Source organism: Garra rufa, chromosome 4 (assembly GCF_049309525.1).
Source record: "Garra rufa chromosome 4, GarRuf1.0, whole genome shotgun sequence".
NCBI lineage: Eukaryota > Metazoa > Chordata > Actinopteri > Cypriniformes > Cyprinidae > Garra > Garra rufa.
In genome coordinates this window covers 25,454,682-25,475,230 of record NC_133364.1, presented here as the reverse complement: position 1 = coordinate 25,475,230, position 20,549 = coordinate 25,454,682, and the positions used below count along the sequence as shown (strand labels likewise).

At 35.1% G+C, this 20,549-nt stretch overlaps 1 protein-coding gene across 5 annotated transcripts in view; it reads left to right on the top strand.

Moving 5' to 3' along the window:
- The window catches only part of celf2 (cugbp, Elav-like family member 2), a 107,560-nt gene that overhangs the window by 60,299 nt on the left and 26,712 nt on the right, over positions 1-20,549 (top strand). For all 5 annotated transcript variants that reach the window (XM_073838906.1, XM_073838904.1, XM_073838903.1 and 2 more), the window contains 3 exons: positions 2,274-2,322; positions 8,317-8,451; positions 14,709-14,788. In XM_073838906.1, the coding sequence (XP_073695007.1) occupies positions 2,274-2,322; positions 8,317-8,451; positions 14,709-14,788 (264 nt within the window). Of the gene's footprint in view, positions 1-2,273; positions 2,323-8,316; positions 8,452-14,708; positions 14,789-20,549 lie in introns of those variants that run through there.

Genomic DNA, 20,549 nt, shown 5'->3' with positions numbered 1-20,549 from the left:
TATACAGTAGTATTTATTTATTTATGTTTAGATGAAATATTTGTTTTGTCATCCATTTGTTCAAAATGTTTTTTTTTTTTAATATATATATTTTTTTAATCTGTTAATTTTCAACAAATACATAATCTTGGCGATAAATATTCATATGTGTCAAAATGATGAATTTTCATTTTTTTTTTTTTTTTTAAATGGTTTTATATTTTAATATAAATATTTATGATTATATAGAAGTTTTCTTTATTTTCATGACTATGAAAATTGTAGATTCACACTGAAGGCATCAAAACTATGAATTAACACGTGTGGAATTATATACATAACAAAAAAGTGTGAAACAACTGAAAATATGTCATATTCTAAATTATTCAAAGTAGCCACCTTTTGCTTTGATTACTGCTTTGCACACTCTTGATGAGCTTCAAGAGGTAGTCGCCTGAAATGGTTTTCACTTCACAGGTGTGCCCTGTCAGGTTTAATAAGTGGGATTTCTTGCCTTATAAATGGGGTTGGGACTATCAGTTGTGTTGTGCAGAAGTATATATATATATATATATATATATATATATATATATATATATATATATAGTATATATAGAATTAAATATTTTATAGAATTAAATATAATTCCACATGTGTTAATTCATAGTTTTGATGCCTTCAGTGTGAATCTACAATTTTCATAGTCATGAAAATAAAGAAAACTCTTTGAATGAGAAGGTGTGTCCAAACTTTTGGTCTGTACTGTATGTTTGGAGGAAATATTCTTTATTCTTTTTTTCTTATTCTTTTTTTAATCTGTTATTTTAGAACAAATACATAATTATGGTTATACATATTAAATTATATTATATATAAATATATATCTATCTGTAGTATATATATATATATATACACACACACACACACACACACACACACAAAATGTTATCTTTTTATGTTTAGAAATATTTGTTTTTCATCTGTTTGGTCATTTTTTTTAATCTGCTACTTTAGAACAAATGCGTAATTATGGAGATAAATATTAATGATTGACATTTTTTTGAAAGTTGGATTTATGTGCATGCATCACTACTTCTAGATCAAAATATCATTTCAATAAATATGTTCCTTAATAGGTTTTATACTCCATATTATATTAAGTGTTATATTAATACTATTTTATTAATTTTATAGCGTGTGTGTGTGTGTGTGTGTGTGTGTGTGTACCTGGTATTCATCACGTTGTGGGGACCAAATGTCCCCACAAGGATAGGAATACCAGTAGATTTCGACCTTGTGGGGACATTTCTCAGGTCCCCATGAGGAAACAGGCTTATAAATCATGCACAATGAGTTTTTTTGATGAAGTAAAAGTGTGCACAATCTCCTGTGAGGGCTAGGTTTAGGTGTAGGGTAGGTGTAGGGCGATAGAAAGTACGGTTTGTATAGTATGAAAACCATTATGCCTATGGAATGTCCCCATAAAACATGTAAACCCAACGTGTGTGTGTGTGTGTGTGTGTGTGTGTGTGTGTGTGTGTGTGTGTGTGTGTGTGTGTGTGTGTGTGTGTGTGTGTGTGTGTGTGTGTGTGTGTGTGTGTGTGTGTGTGTGTGTGTGCATGATATATAGTTCTTTTTTCTTTCTTTTTTTGATCAATTAACTATAATTTCTTTGGTCTTAATGCTTTTTCTGTGATTGGAAAAAAGAAATAACCCTGTTGTGAGACATTTTTGAATTGGTGTGTGTGTGTATTGGTGTATTTAGACCTAATACATAAATATGGTGATAGATATTGTATATTGTACATTGTGGCTGGGGAAATTATATTCAAAAACCCTACATGACACAACACCTTAAAAACACACAACTGAAAATACAGTATTACACAATAAAGACATCTGACAGGTTTGTAAATAGACTGACAAGTGAAAAACTCTGCAGACGAATAGGCAAAATGCATACAGAAAATCATTTGCTAGAGATTAAGAGAACAAGAAGTGTGCGTGAAAGAAAGATGAAACGCAATAAACATTTCATCGGCAAAGTGCTGACAAATCACCTTCATCAAACCCCCGACACGCGTACGTCTTCATTCCGCTAGCGTCTATCGAGATGAAGAATAGAGTCAGCGGAAAAAATGACGACACATTAACAAGATTACAGCGATAATGTAGAACATCAGTGCGGCAGTGAGACGAGGTTGATTATGTGCTGGCGTGAGCGTTAATGAGTGTGTTGTAGTAAATGTGCCGTGTTTGTGTAAATGTAACCCCGTGTGTGTCCTGTGTTTCAGATGCACCATCCCATACAGATGAAGCCCGCAGACAGTGAGAAATCAAATGGTGAGTGTCTGTACGCGTCTCTCTTATTTTTCCCAGGTCGTCCGACTGTACGTTTGTTCTGGGGGTTTGTCTCTGTGTTTGTGTCAGGGACTGGGAGATGGATGAATTATTGAAACCCACGAGAGCCGCGGGTCAAGAATAGTTTAAGTATCTGCCCTGGCAGTGACCCAAACAGATACACACACACCCTCACATAAACCATAACACTCACAAAAAGATTTTATAGATGTGGTTAGGAAGTCCGGTGTAAGGGAGCTGGTGTTTGGACAGGGGTCCACATTTCCAGAGATTTGAGAGCCGAAGGATGATGTAACTATGACACCTGTGTTACTACATAACCTGCTCTCAAGAAAAACCATAATATAGTCTTAATGTAGTACAAAGTTTGCTTTGTACAGCAAAATACAGCAAAAATACAGCAAAAACAGCAGTATTATTAAATAGTTTAACAAATTTAAAATAAATGCTTTCTATTTTATTCATGTGATGCAAAACCTAATTTTCAGCAGCCATTATGCCAATCTTTAGTGTCACATCGTGATTTCTATTAGTAGCTGATTTGATTTCAATTAATAGTGTGGAAATCATGATAAATGTAATACAGTATTAATGCACATTAGTCACATTTTAGAACGGTTGTATAAATTCTAAATAATTTTGTGCAATTAATAAAATATTTTGTATTTATGTAAATATTATATATTACATACATTATATAAACACATATTGTAAAATAATAATCATTTAACAAGTATTTGTAAATAAATTAATACACAATCTGTGATTAATACACAAACTGAGATCTGCTAGAATTTGCTCTTGTGTAGAGTTTGCTTATGTGTAAATTTAAATATTTTGTATTAAAATAAATATTTATTAAACGTCTATTGTAAAATAATACTCATTGAACACGTGTCTTAAATAAAATCATAAAATATAACATCATAGTTGGTTTAGATTAACACACAAGCTAAAATCAGCTAGATTTTGCTCTTGTGTAGACTTTGCTTATGTGTAAATTTAAATATTTAGTAGTTTTATGGATATTTATTAAACACTTATTGTTAAATAATAATCATTTAACATGTATTTGTTAGGGGTGTAACGATATTACAAACCGAACCGAAATATCGCGATACACCAACCACGATACGTATCGCGAAACTCTCGCGGTACTCTCACGCCCCCTGCTGCCCATTGTTGGGGTTGACGTCACTTGTCTCTAACTAATTTAACCAATTTAAACACATCTTTATTTGATCACATTTGATTAAATTGTATTAGTAATGATGAGCTTTTGTTCTAAATTTTGTTCTAAATATTATATTCTAAAGTTAGTATTTTCCAAGTGCATGTCATGTCATGTGACTTGAGTGAGCGATCACACTCGGTTACTAACTTACTCAGGGCTCGACATTAACGCTTGTCCGGGACAAGTCGATTTTGTGAAAGGGCAAGAGAAAGGGGATTTTACTTGCCCGACCGGACAAGTAACCTGATTAAAACATCAATTACAAACAATAACTAGCGCAGCAATGATGAATCGAGTCAGTGAACGAACTGGTTGAATCCATCTATGGTTGAATCCGTGACTCGCTCATTAAGACAGTGACTACTGCCACCTATTGGTGGTTCGATTTTATATTTAAAGGTATTGCATTTTTCCAATATTTTTGATTTATGTTTAAAAAAAGTATAACATTAATCTTATTACATTATTTATGTATTTGCAATTTTACTGTGTAAATGCATTTTTTGGAACCTCTTATCTTCATTAAACAGTCTAAGTCAATACAGTTAAATGTCAATTTCATTGCAGGCCTGGTTTTTCCTGTGCAATGGAAAGATGGAGTTTGTTGATACTGATTTAATTTGTGCAACCATACAGAGTCTAATTATTCTAATTTGATGTATTGATAAAATTAAAAAAATTGATGTGAATGGTGACACATATAGTTAGTAAGGTTAGGAAAATAAAGTTAAAAAGTGTCCTAGAAATCAATTTAAGGCAAATATCACAAATATTCAGATTAAAGTAAGACCTTATAGAGTAGTGATGAGACTATAGCTTCAGAATGGATTAATTTACAGCAAAAAAGGCATTTTTTTTACCCCGGATAAGTAAATTTTTTCACTCGGACAAGTGAATGTCTAAATGTCTAACTTACTCAGGTATCCTGACTGTACTAAAATGGGTTGGCAAAGTTAATAAAGAAAAAGTTTAGTTGTTCTTGTTATTAAGTGAATCTATTGTTCCTTAGCATTGCTGTTAAGATGACATCAACCCTAACCCCACAGCAAACAGGAACCGAACCGAACCGAACCGTGGCTCCAAAACCGTGAACCGAACCGAATCGTGCCTTTGGTGTATCGTTACACCCCTAGTATTTGTAAACAAAACCATGTAATATTATGTCATATGCGGTCTTTGAGTAATACTAGAAATTGCTGTTGTGTAAATTCAAATATTTTGTATTTATAGAAATATTTATTAAACATTGTAAAATAATAATCATTTAACACGTATTTGTAAATAAAATCATAAAATATTACATCAAAGGTGGTCTGTGATTGATACACGAGCTAAAATCAGCTAGAAATATTAAACATGTTGTAAATTAATAATTATTTAACATGTATTTGTAAATAAAATCATAAAATATTGTCATAGGTGGTCTGTGATTAATACACAAGCTAAAATCAACTATAAATTGCTTTTGTATAGAGTTTGTTCTTGTGTAAATTTAAATATCTTGTATTTTTATAAGTATTTATTAACATCTATTGTAAAATAATAATCATTTGACATGTATTTGTAAATAAAATCATAAAATATAACATCATAGGTGGTTTAGATTAATACACAAGTTAAATCAGCTAGAAATTGCTCTTGTGTAGAGTTTGCTTTTGTGTAAATTAAAAGAAAAAAATTTATATAAATATTTATTAAACATCTATTGTAAAATAATAATTTAACATGTATTGTGAATAAAATCATAAAATATTACTCATAGGTGGTCTGTGATTAATACACAAGCTAAAATCAGCTAGAAATTGCTCTTGTGTAGAGTTTGCTCTTGTTTAAATTTAAGTATTTTGTATTTCTGTGAATATTTATTAAACATCTATTGAATAATAATAATAATAATAATAATAATAATAATTTAACGTGTTTGTAAATAAAATAATAAAATATTATGTCATAAGTGGTTTGTTATTAACACACAAGCTAAAAGCAACTAGAAATTGATCTTGTGTAAATTTAAATATTTTGTATTTATATGAATATTTACATTACATCTTTTGTAAAATAATAATCATTTAACATGTATTTGTAAATAAAATCATAACATATTATGTCATATGCGGTCTGTGAGTAATGCACAACATAAGCTAAAAGCAGCTAGAAATTGCTTTTGTATAGTTTGCTCTTGTTTAAATGTAAATATTTTGTATTTATAGAAATATTTATTAAACATTTCTTATGAAATAATAATCATTTAGCATGTATTTGTATAGAAAATATTAAATAATAGGTGGTCTGTGATTAATACGTAAGCTAAAATCAGCTAGAAATTGTTCTTGTGTAGTTTGCACTTGTGTAAATGTAAATATTTTGTATTAATATAAATATTTATTAAATATCTATTGTAAAATTACAAGAGTTTAACATGAATTTGTAAATAAAATCCTAAAATATTACATCATAGTGGTCTGTGATTAATACACAAGCTAAAATCAGCTAGAAATTGCTCTTGTGTAGTTTGCACTTTTGTAAATTTAAAAATTTTGTATTTGTAGCCATATTTATTAACCATCTATTGTAAAATAATACAAATGTAACATGTATTTCAGTTTAAAATCATAAAATATTATATGATTGGTGGTCTGTGATTAATACACAAGCTAAAATTAACTAGAAATTGCTTGTGTAGAGACTGCTCTTGTATAAATTTAAATATGTTGTATTAATATTTATCATATATTATCAACACATACTGTAAAAAAATTATTTAACATGTATTTGTAAATAAAATCGTAAAATATTACACCACACGTGCTATATGATTAATAAACATGAGCTAAAATGTTTCATCAACTAAAAAATTGCTGTTGTATACAGTAAAACATATTAATGTTGCTTACTCTTTTGAGTCAACCAGACTGTGAACTAATCTGTCAGACTGGTTCACAAATCAGTCTGGATGCTTCATTCCCGAATTATTTGCAAAAATTCATATCCATTGATTTTTGTAAGTCAATAGATAATAACTTTCTCATGTTATTCCAAAGAAGAAGAACAAAATATTTGTTGTAATATTTCATCAAAATGTAATAACTCGTTCCGCCTCTAAAATGACTTCTTACGGAAATAAAATGGTGTGCGAATAGCATTTCATGTATTTTCTTGTAAGTCGGGCTGTGAAAAAGGATCCATGTCTGTCTGTCTCTCTGAGTGACAGTGGTGTTATAGATGTGACCCTGCGTAAAACGTCTCACATAGATGATATTATATTAAATGTTCACTGTAAGCATAGCTGTTCATTCATTCTGCTTATTAGTGAAGACTGTAACCCATCAAACTGAGAACCCTGCTCCTGCGCGTGTGCGTGGTTAATCTTCTGATATGACACTGTGTGCGCGTAAAGGCGAAGCCTTTGAAACAACACTTATCGCTGGCTCATCCTGTCGCTGTTAAATGCACAAACAATTCAAACAGCAAAATAAACAAGTGAGCTATCGATTTCCCAGAGTGCAGCGGCTTGCTTATCGGCCGCCCAGCAGTAAGAGCTGACACATTCTTCATTAAAAAAAATTGGATTACAGTTGCCTCTCTCTTGCTCTCTCACACTCAAGCATACACAAACACACAACAGCAAACACTCACTGAATATATGATTTCATTGTATTGTCTATGTATTTTTTTATATTTCCTGCTTGTTCAGTCATCTTCCCATTATGGCGATCATTTCAGATTAGAAACATCTAAAGGTTTGCATTTTCTCAAACTGCCTTCAAGTTGTTGAATGTTATTTACTGTATGGAAACAGTAATTTCCATATAATTTCCATAAATAAGTCATTTATGACTTATTTTATTTTTTTATTTATTCCCTTCAATTTCATGGATATTTGTGCAGTTTTCCATATGGGCTCATATTTTGTAAATAAAATCAACATCCCTTTCAGTCAAATAATTCTTTATAGAAGGTCTGTTATTAATTCACAAAGTCATATTATACCATTTAAAATCACAATTGAGGAATATGAAGTTGTGATTTATTTATTTAAGAAGGAAATGCGTTTCCATACACGACATATGCGCAAGATTATATTGTAATGCTAAATGGAGCTGAGAGTTTTATAGTCTTACAGCTGAATGCAAAATCAAATTAGCAGAAAAATTACATAAATTCCAATTCCACTTAAATCTGTGGAATATTTCATCTAGTAAATTGTATCTACTGTTGATGACAAATTGCAATACATCTTGGTAGAAAACACTACTCATTTAGCTGGTTAATGAGGTAAGCAACAAAACTACATTTCCCATCATTCTCGGTGGCAGCACAAGAATGATAAAATACATAAATAAAGCATCAATTACACACCTAATGCACCTTTTCCTCTTCATTTTGGTGTGCATTAGCGCTAAAGAGCTTCCTGTCTTTATGGTGAACTGAAAAAGAGAGAAATAAAAATAAAATTGCCCTACGTATCCATTTTATTTTGAACATAAACGCACCTCGCATCATAATTACGGCCTCGGAGCTTGTAAATAGGATCTTCCCTGGAGGACTAGAAGGCAGTACACACAGATTACGGGCAAAAGAGAGCGCTCGGGTCATTGAAAGAAAAGATCAAAGAGAACCAAGTGAAAATTTGCAGTTGTGTGTGTCTGGGCTTGATGTGCTAATGAGACATTGAGCACATGCAGCCGTAACGTCTTTTTTTCCCACACGTTGGTCACATTTTTTTTTCTACACCCTTTCAGCGGTGGAGGACAGAAAGCTGTTCATTGGCATGGTGTCGAAGAAATGCAACGAGAACGACATCCGGGTCATGTTCTCTCCTTTCGGACAGATCGAGGAGTGCCGCATCTTGAGGGGACCAGACGGACTCAGCCGAGGTGAGACACAGGCACATACTGTTTTTGTTTTAGATTTTAGGGAAACATATGATGGAAAACAGGATTTTGCTTGCTCTTTTAGGCCTAGTCCACATGTACATGGGGATTTTCATAAACAGAGTTTTTTGTCATCCATGTGAAAATGCGAAAACACACTATGAAGCTCTGTAAAGAGCATGCCAAACCAGCAGGTGGCGATATAGCCCTAACTGTAAAGCCATGTCGGCCAATCAGAAGCCTGAAAAAGGCACACACTTTGACCTCACAAGCCAAAATCTATGGTTTCACTGGCTACATGACAACATTGCAACCAGAACTTCTGAAAATCTCCACCCTGGTTTTGAGAAAGGTTCGATTTCAGTTTCCTGATACTGCGTTTACGTGTGGACGGACAACCAAAACGCATAGAAAAAGCTGAGGTTTTAAAAATACCTGTGTTCGTGTGAACAGGACCTTAAAATGAGGTTGATGTTTACTCGCAAATGTGAAACTAACACTGTGAGCTAATCAGGTAACACTGTGTAGCCACGCCCACATTGAAACCTCATTGGTCCAAAAACGCTTTCCCCATAGCTAAATGGTAAAAACAAAAAATTTGTTCTGACTGGCGGTGATTATTTCAGTTAACGCAGAATTTTTTCTTTTTTTATGTGAACGGACTGGACACAACCATAAGCTCATTAACATATGATCGCCCATCAACATCTATTTTTTACATTTTTAAGGAAACGTGATGGAAAACAAGATTTTTCTTGCTCTTTTAAAATAAGGTTGACATTTACTTCAAAATTGTGACAAATGTGAAACTAACACTGTGAGCTAATCAGGTAACACTGTGTAGCCACGCCCACATTGAAACCTCATTGGTCCAAAAACGCTTTCCCCATAGCTAAATGGTAAAAACAAAAAATTTGTTCTGACTGGCGGTGATTATTTCAGTTAACGCAGAATTTTTTCTTTTTTTATGTGAACGGACTGGACACAACCATAAGCTCATTAACATATGATCGCCCATCAACATCTATTTTTTACATTTTTAAGGAAACGTGATGGAAAACAAGATTTTTCTTGCTCTTTTAAAATAAGGTTGACATTTACTTCAAAATTGTGACAAATGTGAAACTAACACTGTGAGCTAATCAGGTAACACTGTGTAGCCACGCCCACATTGAAACCTCATTGGTCCAAAAAAGCTTTCCACATAGCTAATATAGTAAACAAAAATAAAATTGTTTTGACTGAAGCGAAATGAGACAGAGAAAGGAGGGTGGGATCGGGAAAAGTCCTTGAGGATGGGATTCGAACTTGGGACGCTGTAGCATAATGGTACAAAACAAAACGTGATTGGTTTCTTCACCTGTCAGTCATATAGCCTCTTGGGCCTTGGCCATTCAAAGCTTTTGTCTGGCTATGTTAGACTAAGGATGTGTTCACACTTGTCGTTCGGTTCGTTTGGTTCAGATCAAAAAGGAAAATTATACATTTGATCCTGGTCCACTTAGCGTTCACAGTGGCATTTTTGACAACGAAACTAAAGATACCGAACCTAAAGGCATAGTCATACGTTCACAACCTAATTGGTCGGGTTGAATCAGTGACGGTTTTACATTGAATTGCTCCCCGGGCGAGACTCCCTCACGGCGCCCCCCTCCTGTCCGCTCGCTCAGCTTCTGTGCGGCTCCTTCAGCAGCAGGGGCGGCACAGGTATCATAGATAATAGAAAACCGCTTAGCCACACAGACGATTTTTTTCCCCTTCAAGTTTGTGTGCCGCCCCCCACGTGTCATGAAAAAATGCCGCCCCGGGCGGCTGCCCGGTTCGCCCATGCCTAAAACCGCCACTGGGTTGAATGACGCATATTTTGTGACGTAACTCACCAAACATTCTAGAACAAAAGAAAAATGTGTGTTTGACTTAAAGTGGCAGGTTCGTTTAGAAGTATGTGGTCCGTGTTGTGTTCATATTCCATTCAAACCACAACATAGTTTGTTTGGAAGTAGACCGAGACCCATATTTTTAGAATTCTCGGTCTGCTTGTTTGGTTCACACTTACTCAAATAATCCACACTAACAGAGCAATCGCACCAGAGTTTATTTAAATCTAACCAAACATGACAAGTTTGAACACATCCTAAGCCAATCATAATGGTTTATTTAAATATAGAGGCCCTAAAGGTACAGCAAAATCAGCCTGTTTAGTTATAAAGACAGTGGGGAATGCTTATAAATCTAGTGTTTTTGATGCAAGAAACTAATTTTATATGTGGACTTGCGACAAAATGTAACAAAATTGTAGAATACGACTCTCTTGGGGCACATGTTTGATATACTACTATGCTTGTGTTTTTATACTTCATTAAAGGGATATTCAAGTCAAGATCCATTGTGGATTCAGGTTAACTTTTAACCTACCTCAGCTAAATATGATTTAATTACACTTACAATGTAAGTTTATGGAGCAACTGTTATACACTTTTCCCTTGGGCCTCTATTATAAGTGGAAAACTGTCACCGTTTGTGTTTGTTTTAGACATCTACACTCTTAAAAATAAAGGTTCTTTATTGGCATCAATGGTTCTATGAAGAACCTTGAGCATCCATGGAACCTTTCAAATGCAGAAAAGGTTCTTTATAGTCTTTAGATTTTTAAAATGTTCTTCAGAATGGTTCTTTTAGCAACTGTTCACTGAGAGGGTATCACTTCTATGGCATCACTGCAAAAACATTCTTTTAGATCCTTTTTTAAAGAGTGTAGCCATCAAGATCTGTTAGTAAGCAAAGTCAGTCTTTCACAGTGTGTTTGAGAACGTTCAGTTTCCTCCAGAATCGCGGGAATATGTGTGCTACATGATAGTGTTGAAGATTTTCCCATCTTGATGTAACCTGCAGGGACGTACAGCCATCTTTTATCACTCGTTTATCCTCCTCATCCACTCCTCTAGTCGTCCCTCCATCCTTCGTTACTCCTCCGCAGTCCTTATTTTCCGCCTTGTCCTCCTGTCCTCATGAATATTTTAATTCCACAGGAGATTAACTTTATTCCCTGAGCTCGTGGTTGGAGATATATTTGAAAAGCTTCTATGAGAGAAACTACCACCCCCTCCCATAAAAATAGGATTGGATGAATAAATAGAGGAGCAAATGTGTACGTAAAGAAGGTGTCTGGTAAATCCCACGGACTACGATGACTTTAAAAGCGCTCGTGTGTCGCTATTAAAGCTGTCTATCAATCATCATTGAACTTCACTATTAATAAAATATAGATCAGGCCACATGTGAGCACAGTGCCCTGGGAGCTACCCCACTTTCTTCAAAAAAACTCTCATCTTTCGCTTTTTCTATCCCTTCGTATCACACTGTCTCACTCGTTTATTCTCTTTCGATGACACTGACAGGTAATTGCATTGCTTTTGCCACAACTGTGACATATTTGAGGGAAAATGTAGTCATACGCTCATTATTGCAAGAACACCTTGACCGTTAATTAAACAACTAGACATGAAATAGTGATTTAAAATTAAATTATGAAATGCAAAACTAGCAGAGGAAATCGGTTGACTACAACAATTATGCCGTTTTGCGCTCATTATACCAAAAGAAATTGACCCCAGAATGCTGCGATTGACCAATCACCATCAAGTATTCAACAGAGCTGCGTAATAAGAATAATTAATCGCTTTCCTTGGAAATTCTTTCATTCGGTCTCCTCGTTAACAGCTTCTTCTCTCAACAGATCATAGTTGGTTCGAACCGTGAACGAACTCTGCAGTCACAGGTCAGAAAAAACGAGGACTTTGAGAGTTGAAAGAGAAAGTTTTTTCCGCGGTTCTCCCCAGCGAGACGCTTTCTCTAGAGTTTCGCACCCTGCCAGTGCTCACAAATATCACCCTTAGAGTGTCCAAAACTGCTTTAATGATGAGGCTAATTAAACAACTCTAAAAATAAACAGCCTTTCATTCCGCTTTCACTTGTGGCGATGCTCCGGTTCGCCGGGGCAACATTCACCCGCTCTGAAGACAGAAAGGAGGTTGTATCAGAGCGATAGTGAAGAGAAAGATGCTAATGAGAAAGAGAGAAGAAAGGCATGTCCGCCAGAGCAGGAAGACGGTGCCAGAAGATGTACAGCGCAACCGTGTGGTCATAACACCACATTGCAGGACAGAATTATTGCTGACATTAAGTCAGTGATGCTCCGTTTTTGGATGTCGTTGACCATTTCTGAGATCAACCACTGTTTGTGGTGGTACGTTGACTGTACTGTATTTTGTACACAAATTATGTACAGGTTTGTGTGGAAAAACTCCCATCATTCTCTATGGCAGCACAAGAATGTCACAGTAGGAAAAAAGAGAAAGTAATGTGAAATTGCCCAGCATGTCCATGTTATCCTAGCCAACAACACTTGGAAACACATCACCATTATAAACAGAGTTTCCAAATTTAAAAAGAGCCATTTACGAAAAGACAGGACGCCAAGTCTTTTGTTATTTCCTCTCCTCCATTCTTTCCCTCCTATCTCAGCGTATCCGCATATCTAGAAGTGTGAGAAGTAGTTAACCCATTAACTAGACTGTCCATGCATGCGAGCATGTGTGTGTCCTCCATATGTATAAATGTGCTGGACTGCACAGTAGAGTAGAGCTCTTCAAACAGGGCTGCGTTTTCCCCCAGCATGCCTCCATATGGCCTGTTCCTCTGGCTCCCGCTTGCACCGCTTCGGTTCCAAGACTTCTTGTCCCAGATGCCATTGCAAGCTCTCCCGAAACACACACTCCAGGGATTGTTCGCCTTGATTACAGTTGTTTAAAAAGAATGAAATTGGGTGTGTTTGTACATATTTATGAATAGATGGAATATTAATGATACAGGGTTGGTGGGTATGCAATAGTACAGTATTAAAACAATTTTCACTGCTCTGTATTTGTTTCTTTGTTTGCCTGAAGAATTCTATTACTAATTAAGAATTAAAAAGATAGTTCACTCAAAAATGAAAATTACTATATGAATCACTCACCCTCAAACCATCCTCGGTGTATACAATCAGAGGTATTTAAAAAAATGTCCTGGCTCTTTCACGCTTTTTCAGGCATTTATATGGATGACAATGTAGTCATAGTATAAGCTCGAGTGAGAATATGCTAGTCTCTTGAGAGCCAAGTTATGTTTAAACCAATGTGGAAAACATAGTCTCGTCTTGGCTTATAGCGAAATCCTCCAACATTTTTCTTTACAAATATTCGTTTTTGTACTTCTGTTTCATGACCGATGTTTTATTTTGTGTTCTACGTCTTTCACTGGAACACCACTCTCTCGATAACACACATACAAGATTACAGTTTATAAAGTTTTATATATGGATATTTTCATTATACAAACGCATCGATTCCACTCAGAAGGCCTTTATTAATCTCCTGTGGAGCGCTTTTTATGATGGATGAATGCACTTTATTGGACTTCAAAATCTCAACAGCCATTCACTGCCTTTATAAAGCTAAAAAAGCCAGGACTTTTTTAAATATAACTCCGATTGTATTTGTGTGAAAAGAGAAAGTCATATACACCTAGAATGGCTTGAGGGTGAGTAAATAATGGGGTAATTTTGATTTTTGGAAGAGCTATCCCTTTTAATGTATGGTAAAACATTGTTTTAATTTAAAAAGATTATCCCCCCCCAAAAAAAAAAAAAAAAAAAGTAATGTCACTCAGACTTTCGTTCATCTTTAATATTTATTTCAGTGAAACCTGAGAGATTTCTGTCCATCACTTTTGGATGAACTAAAGCTTTAATTTATTATTTATAATATTGTTGAAGTTTCTAAATAAAGTATGTCCAGTTATCATGTTTTTGTTGTGGTTTCAAAATTGAAAAGTTTTAGTATCACAGTAACCCTACAGGTAAAAAATAATGTGTGTGTGTGTGTGTGTGATGAAACTAGCGACACACTCTAACCCCATACTATAGTTTCCAAGCCATCACACCAAACGAAACTAAAGAACTGATTCCATTGCTGACATTTTGTTGAGTGTGTATTTTGAGATGTTGAATGTTGAATGTTTATCTGAAGCTGAATGTTGAATGTTGATTGTTCTATTCTAGCAACTGTATAGCACTGTTGTCTGCTGTGTTCTTTGTACGATCTTTGTTTTTTGGCTTTATAACAACCTGTCCAACCCTTTTGTCTTGTTTTGTTTCTCTCTCGTCTCTCCTCCTTCCTCTCCTCTCCTCCCTCCCACGTCCCTCCCCTCCCCTCCTGCAGGATGTGCGTTTGTCACGTTTTCTACCAGGGCTATGGCACAGAATGCAATCAAAGCCATGCATCAGTCTCAAACCATGGAGGTACTGTACCCTTGTCTTCTCTCTCTCTCTCTCTCTCTCTCTCTCTCTCTCTCTCTCTCTCTCTCTCTCTCACACACACACTCTCACTCACTCTTCCTCTCTCTATCTCTGCTCAAAAACATAGTGAGCTGCCTACGTAGGGTGCAAAAGTTGTTTAAAAAGATGACCTAATCGTAATGTACACTTTGAGAGGAAGACAATTTCATAATGCATTGTGTCAAAATCAGTGGAACAAATCTTTCCAAGATGACATACAATGCAGTAAGAAATGTCTGTTCTAAGTATAATTCCACACATAGCATCAAAAAAGTTATGTTTAATCAAAAACAGCCATTTTGAATGTTTTGTTTATTAGAGTGTTGTGTTGTGCTGTTAGCTTAGCAACATCTAATGTTTTTGCATCAGATTCCAGTTTGTTAAACTTTGAACATACAAATTTGTCGCATTAACCAACATAAAGCTTCTATCACACAGCATCAATAAATGTCTAAATGTCTAATTAAAAGCAACCATTGTAAATTTTGCTTGCTTATTAGAGTGCTGTTGTCAGCTTAGCAGCTTTTTTCCAAAATGGTGAAAGATATGACGTTGATACAAAAATATGACATTCAGTACCGCAAAATAACTAAACAAATTGTTCTAATTAAAATAAACATTTTTACCTTGTTTTTGTGTTTTTTGTTTTGTTCATTAGTGTTGTGCTGTTATCTTAGCAACATCCTAATGTAAAAATTGATTGAATCTAGCTATCGCATCAGATTCCAATTTGTTAAATTTTGAACACACAAATTTTGTCGCGTTAACCAATATAAAGTTGCTATCACATAGCATCAATGAAAAAATATATATATTTAATTAAAAGCAGCCATTTTTGCTTACTTGTTGTAATGTTATTGTTAGCTTAGTGACTTTCTTCTAAAATGATGAACGATATATATGATATTGATATGAAAATAGTTCATTTAGTACCGCTAAGTATCTAAATAAATAGTTGTCTAATAAAAGTAACTATTTTACTCAGTTTTTGTGTTTTTGTTTTGTTTGTTAGAGTGTTGTGCTGTTAGCTTAGCAACATGCTAATGAATAATTGAAAGTCAACTGTGAGTTGAGTCTGGTTTTCACATCAAATTACAGTTTGTTAAACTTTGAACATACAAATTTGACATTTAACCACTATAAAGTTGCTTAGTTTGGAACCGAACTAGGCCCTTACGAAAATTAACCATGGTTTTACTATAGTAAAAATGTAGTAACCATGTTTTTTGGGGTATTGATTACCATTCGTATAACCACAGTTTTACTACAAATACAATGGTTAAACTATAGTTAATGTAGCAAAACTGGGAACTAGTTGCTCCCTTATGAAAATTAGCCTTGGGTTTACTATAGTAAAACTATAGGAACCATGTTTTTGCCATATTGATTATTGTTTTTTGGCATATTGATTATCATTTGTATAACTACAGTTTTACTACAAATACCATGGTTAAACTATGGTTTAATTTAGCAAAACCATAGTAAATTTGTAGTTACTCTGGTTTAACTATAGAAACTATGTTTTTTTTTTATTTTTTTATTTGTAGTAAAACCATGGTTAATTTTCTATTGATAATGGACTTTTTTGCCCACGAAACGTTGCCTAAGTTTCGTTATTTACCATTGCATACTTTTATGAATTCTCTGCTTAGAATATGTGACCTTGGACCACAAAACCAGTCTTAAGTCGCTGGGGTATATTTGTAGCAATAGCCAAAAATACATTGCATGGTTCAAAATTTTTGATTTTTCTTTTATGCCAAAAATCATTAGGAAATTAAGTAAAGATCATGTTCCATGAAGATTTTTTGTAAAATTCCTACTGTAAATATATCAAAATGTAATTTTTGATTAGTAAAATGCATTGTTAAGAACTTAATTTGGACAACTTTAAAGGTGGTTTTCTCAGTATTTTGATTTTTTTGCACCCTCAGATTCCAGATATTCAAATAGACGCATCTCGGCCAAATATTGTCCTATCCTAACAAACCATACGTCAAAAGAAAGCTTATGCATCTCAGTTTTGTAAAATTTAATCTTATGACTGGTTTTGTGGTCCAGGGTCACATATGGCGGTTAGCTTAACAACCTGCTAACGTTCATTTCACTTAGGGTGCTGCCTAGGCAAGTAGACAGCAAAGCAGCTCACTAGATTAAAAAACAGAGCCTCTCTTGCTCTCTCTATCTTTTTCTCTCTCTGGTTTCTGTTTGAATTGGCAGCCAGTATTACTACAGATTGTACAGATTCTAATATTTTCCCTATGAAGTTCTAAGTTGAAACAAGATGAAACTTTTTTTTTAAACAGAATTTTCCCTCAGTCACTCACTTTCCTGCAGAACTTTCAACACCATATTAAGTGCCTTTTCGCTCCCTGTTATTACTGTCAGGCATTGGCAAAACCATCCCTGGCCAAACGGGTCAAACTAAGAAGGACCCCCCGCACCCACCGCGCAACCAGTCTGCCATTAGCAGACGGGTCTCACGGTGACGATGTCACAGACGCTTTAATAACAGACCTCCGATGGGCCCTCGCATTGTGATTGCCCTGTAGAATGCCGGCGTGCTGCTGTCAGAGTTTAGCAGTCCGTCTCAGTGCCTGTCAAAATGTCAAAGCTCTGACACACCAAATCAGAGGGTGCTGACAGCTGTCTAATACAGGGCCCTAACTATTCGCCTGTGTGTGTGCGACTTTGGGTTTGCGCACGCATGTCACCACTCTCTTGCATACCCTTGCATACGCTCATTTTTTTTAACACCAACGCCTGATTTTAAAGACCACCTATTAACCAATCAGAAATCACTGACACTAATGGATTTAAGCTGTTTTGTCAACCCTCTGAATGTCTGTAATTACAAATTCATGGATAAATTTACAAATATATTCATGCTTCATCCAGCTGACCATGTATAAACGATTGACAATTCGCTTCGGGGCGTCTTTCTAAACAGTATGTGTCCAAATAAGCGTTTTTTACCCCCCTGTAAGCCGCATCTTTTTTGCAAGGGAAAGTAATTATCCGTTTTAGATGAGAGTGAGTAAATTGTGTCGGGTTGTTGTTTGTTTTCGGCCATCTCTCCGCCGTCCCCTCCCACCGAGGAATTTGTGGCCTTTCTGAATGTCATGACTTAATGAAAACGGATATGACAGAGGGTGGTCATGCATGCGCCTGGGTACACGCACACAGTTGTGAGTGGCCTTGCTCCTTTAGTTTTGTCTCAAAGGGTTGTTTTCAGTGATGTTGTGTGCAATAGTCTCCCTGGACATTCATCTCGTTTGATATGTTTGTCTCTTTTTATCTCTGTGATGGCGTTACTGTGTTTTTTGTGGCGTGTGTGTATGTGTGTCTCTCCACAGATGCACGCTCGTTTACACCTGTACTTTTTATGGGTGTGTGTACATATAAAATATGACAAAATATGAAAAAGAAAGGTCACAAGTTTACATACACTATGCAGAATCTACAAAATGTTAATTATTTTACCAAATAAGAAGGATCATACAAAATAATTTTTTGTTTAGTACTGATTTGAGTAAGATATTTCACATAAAAGACGTTTATAGTCCAAATTGGCGCCATTCAAAAGTTTACATACATTTGGTTCTTAATACTGTACAATACTGAATGATCACAGCTGTTTTTGTTTTGTTTGTTTGTTTAGTGATAGTTGTCCATGAGTCCCTTGTTTGTCCAGAACAGTTAATCTGCCTGCTGTTCTTCAGAAAAGTCCTTCAAGTCCCTCAAATCCTTTGGTTTTTCAACATTTTTGTGTATTTAAACCCTTTCCAACAATGATTGTATGATTTTGAGATCCATCTTTTCACACTGAGGACAACTGAGGGACTCATATGCAACTATTACAGAAGGTTCAAACACTCACTGATGCTTCAGAAGGAAAAACAATGCTTTAAGATCCAGGGGGTGAAAACTTTTGAAATTTAAGGATCAGGGTAAATTTAACTTATTTTGTCTTTTGGGAAACATCTTCTGTAGCTTCTGAAGGGTAGTACTAAATGAAAAAAAAAATGATATTTAGGCAAAACAAGAAAAATGTACACATCTTCAATCTGTTCAAAAGTTTACATCCCTGGCTTAATGCATTGTTTTTCCTTCTGGAGCATCAGTGAGCGTTTGAACCTTCTGCAATAGGGTAAAAAACTATGATTAATTTAATGTGTAAAGTGTTTATACAACATTGTTATTCAAATTTTAGAAATCTGTTATTTTGTTTGTTTTATTTTATTTTTATTCTGTTGGTTACAACTTTACATTTCTTTATTTATAAAATATATTACTTATTTTATGTTTTATATATATAGAAATAAATAGTACTCCTGTATTCATTTTCTTAAGCAATGCGGAATAAGGATCAACTAAAACACACGTAAAAAAAAAAAAAAAAAAACGTCTAAAGAGTTTTATCCTAGACTTCCAGACTAAAAAGAAAGCACATTTTCTTACCAAACTTCTTACTACCATAATGAAAAAAAAAAAAAAAAAAACAAGAACCTAAGAGATCAACTAAAACACAATCTATCCTTAAAAAAAAATAAGGATTTTATCTCAGACTAGGAAGAAAGAATAAAGATTTTTTTAATAATGTAAAATAACTTAAAACACACTAATTTTACTAATTCTAATCTTTCCTTTTTCTTCATTTAAGGGGAAAATGTGAACTGGGCATGTTTTTGTGAGATTAACCACAGTCAAGCATTACCAATGGTAACTTTAGCTAACATTTTAGCTTCATTCTACTTCATTCACATTAGTCGAAGCCTGTAGAGAGCGTGTGTGTGTGTGTGTGTGTGTGTGTGTTTGTGTGTGTGTGCGTGTGTGTGTGTGTGTGTGTGTGTGTGTGTGTGTGTGTGTGTGTGTGTGTGTGCGTGTGTGCGCGTGTGTGCGTGTGTGTGTGTGTGTGTGTGTGTGTGTGTGTGTGTGTGTGTGTGTGTAGGAGAGAAAGACTGAAACCGAGCCAGTGAGTAATGAGATTTTTAGGTCTCTTGAGATGTTCACTCGGCGATGGCACCACTCGATTGACAGCTTGAGTTAAATCTCATTTTTTCCCCCCTTACAAGTTTTATTTTTACCTCCCCTCCGTCTGAGAGCAGAAATAAGAAAATCAGCTCTCCGAATGGAAGGAACACCATAGAACGCTCCGGGTGGATGTGAGGCGCTCCACCTCCAAGAAACGTTCTCTCTCGCACACACGCACACTCTCGCATTCTAGAGGGTCTGTGATCTTTCATCTTTTTTTGTCAGACTGTGGTTTGCAGTTCAGAGAGAGCACAATAAAAGTGCTAGAGCGATTTATCAGAGTGAATCAGCACCTGTAAGCTAGAGACAAGAGACAGAGATGTAGAATAATTGCCTTGAAGCACTCGTCTCAATCTTTCGTCCTCTTGCGGCTCCATTTGGCTGCCCTGCGTTAGGCTGCCGTTGCCTGAGGAACAGCTTTGATATTAATACATGTAATGGTGTTGCTGAATGTTCGCACTGAACACCATTCACAAAGTCTGTCTTCTCTAACGTGTGCGCTTATGTGTTATATGCGTCAGAGAAGTTGAAAATTCTGCTGTATCTTCTGCGCAATGCCACTTCATGATTTACATTTTGGTTTGTTCTTCACACAAAGCATCTTTAGAAGACTTTGAATATTTGAGTTGTTTAGTTATGGTACATCTTTGGTTGAATCTCATGCCCAGGTCAGATTTTATCCTAGATGTAG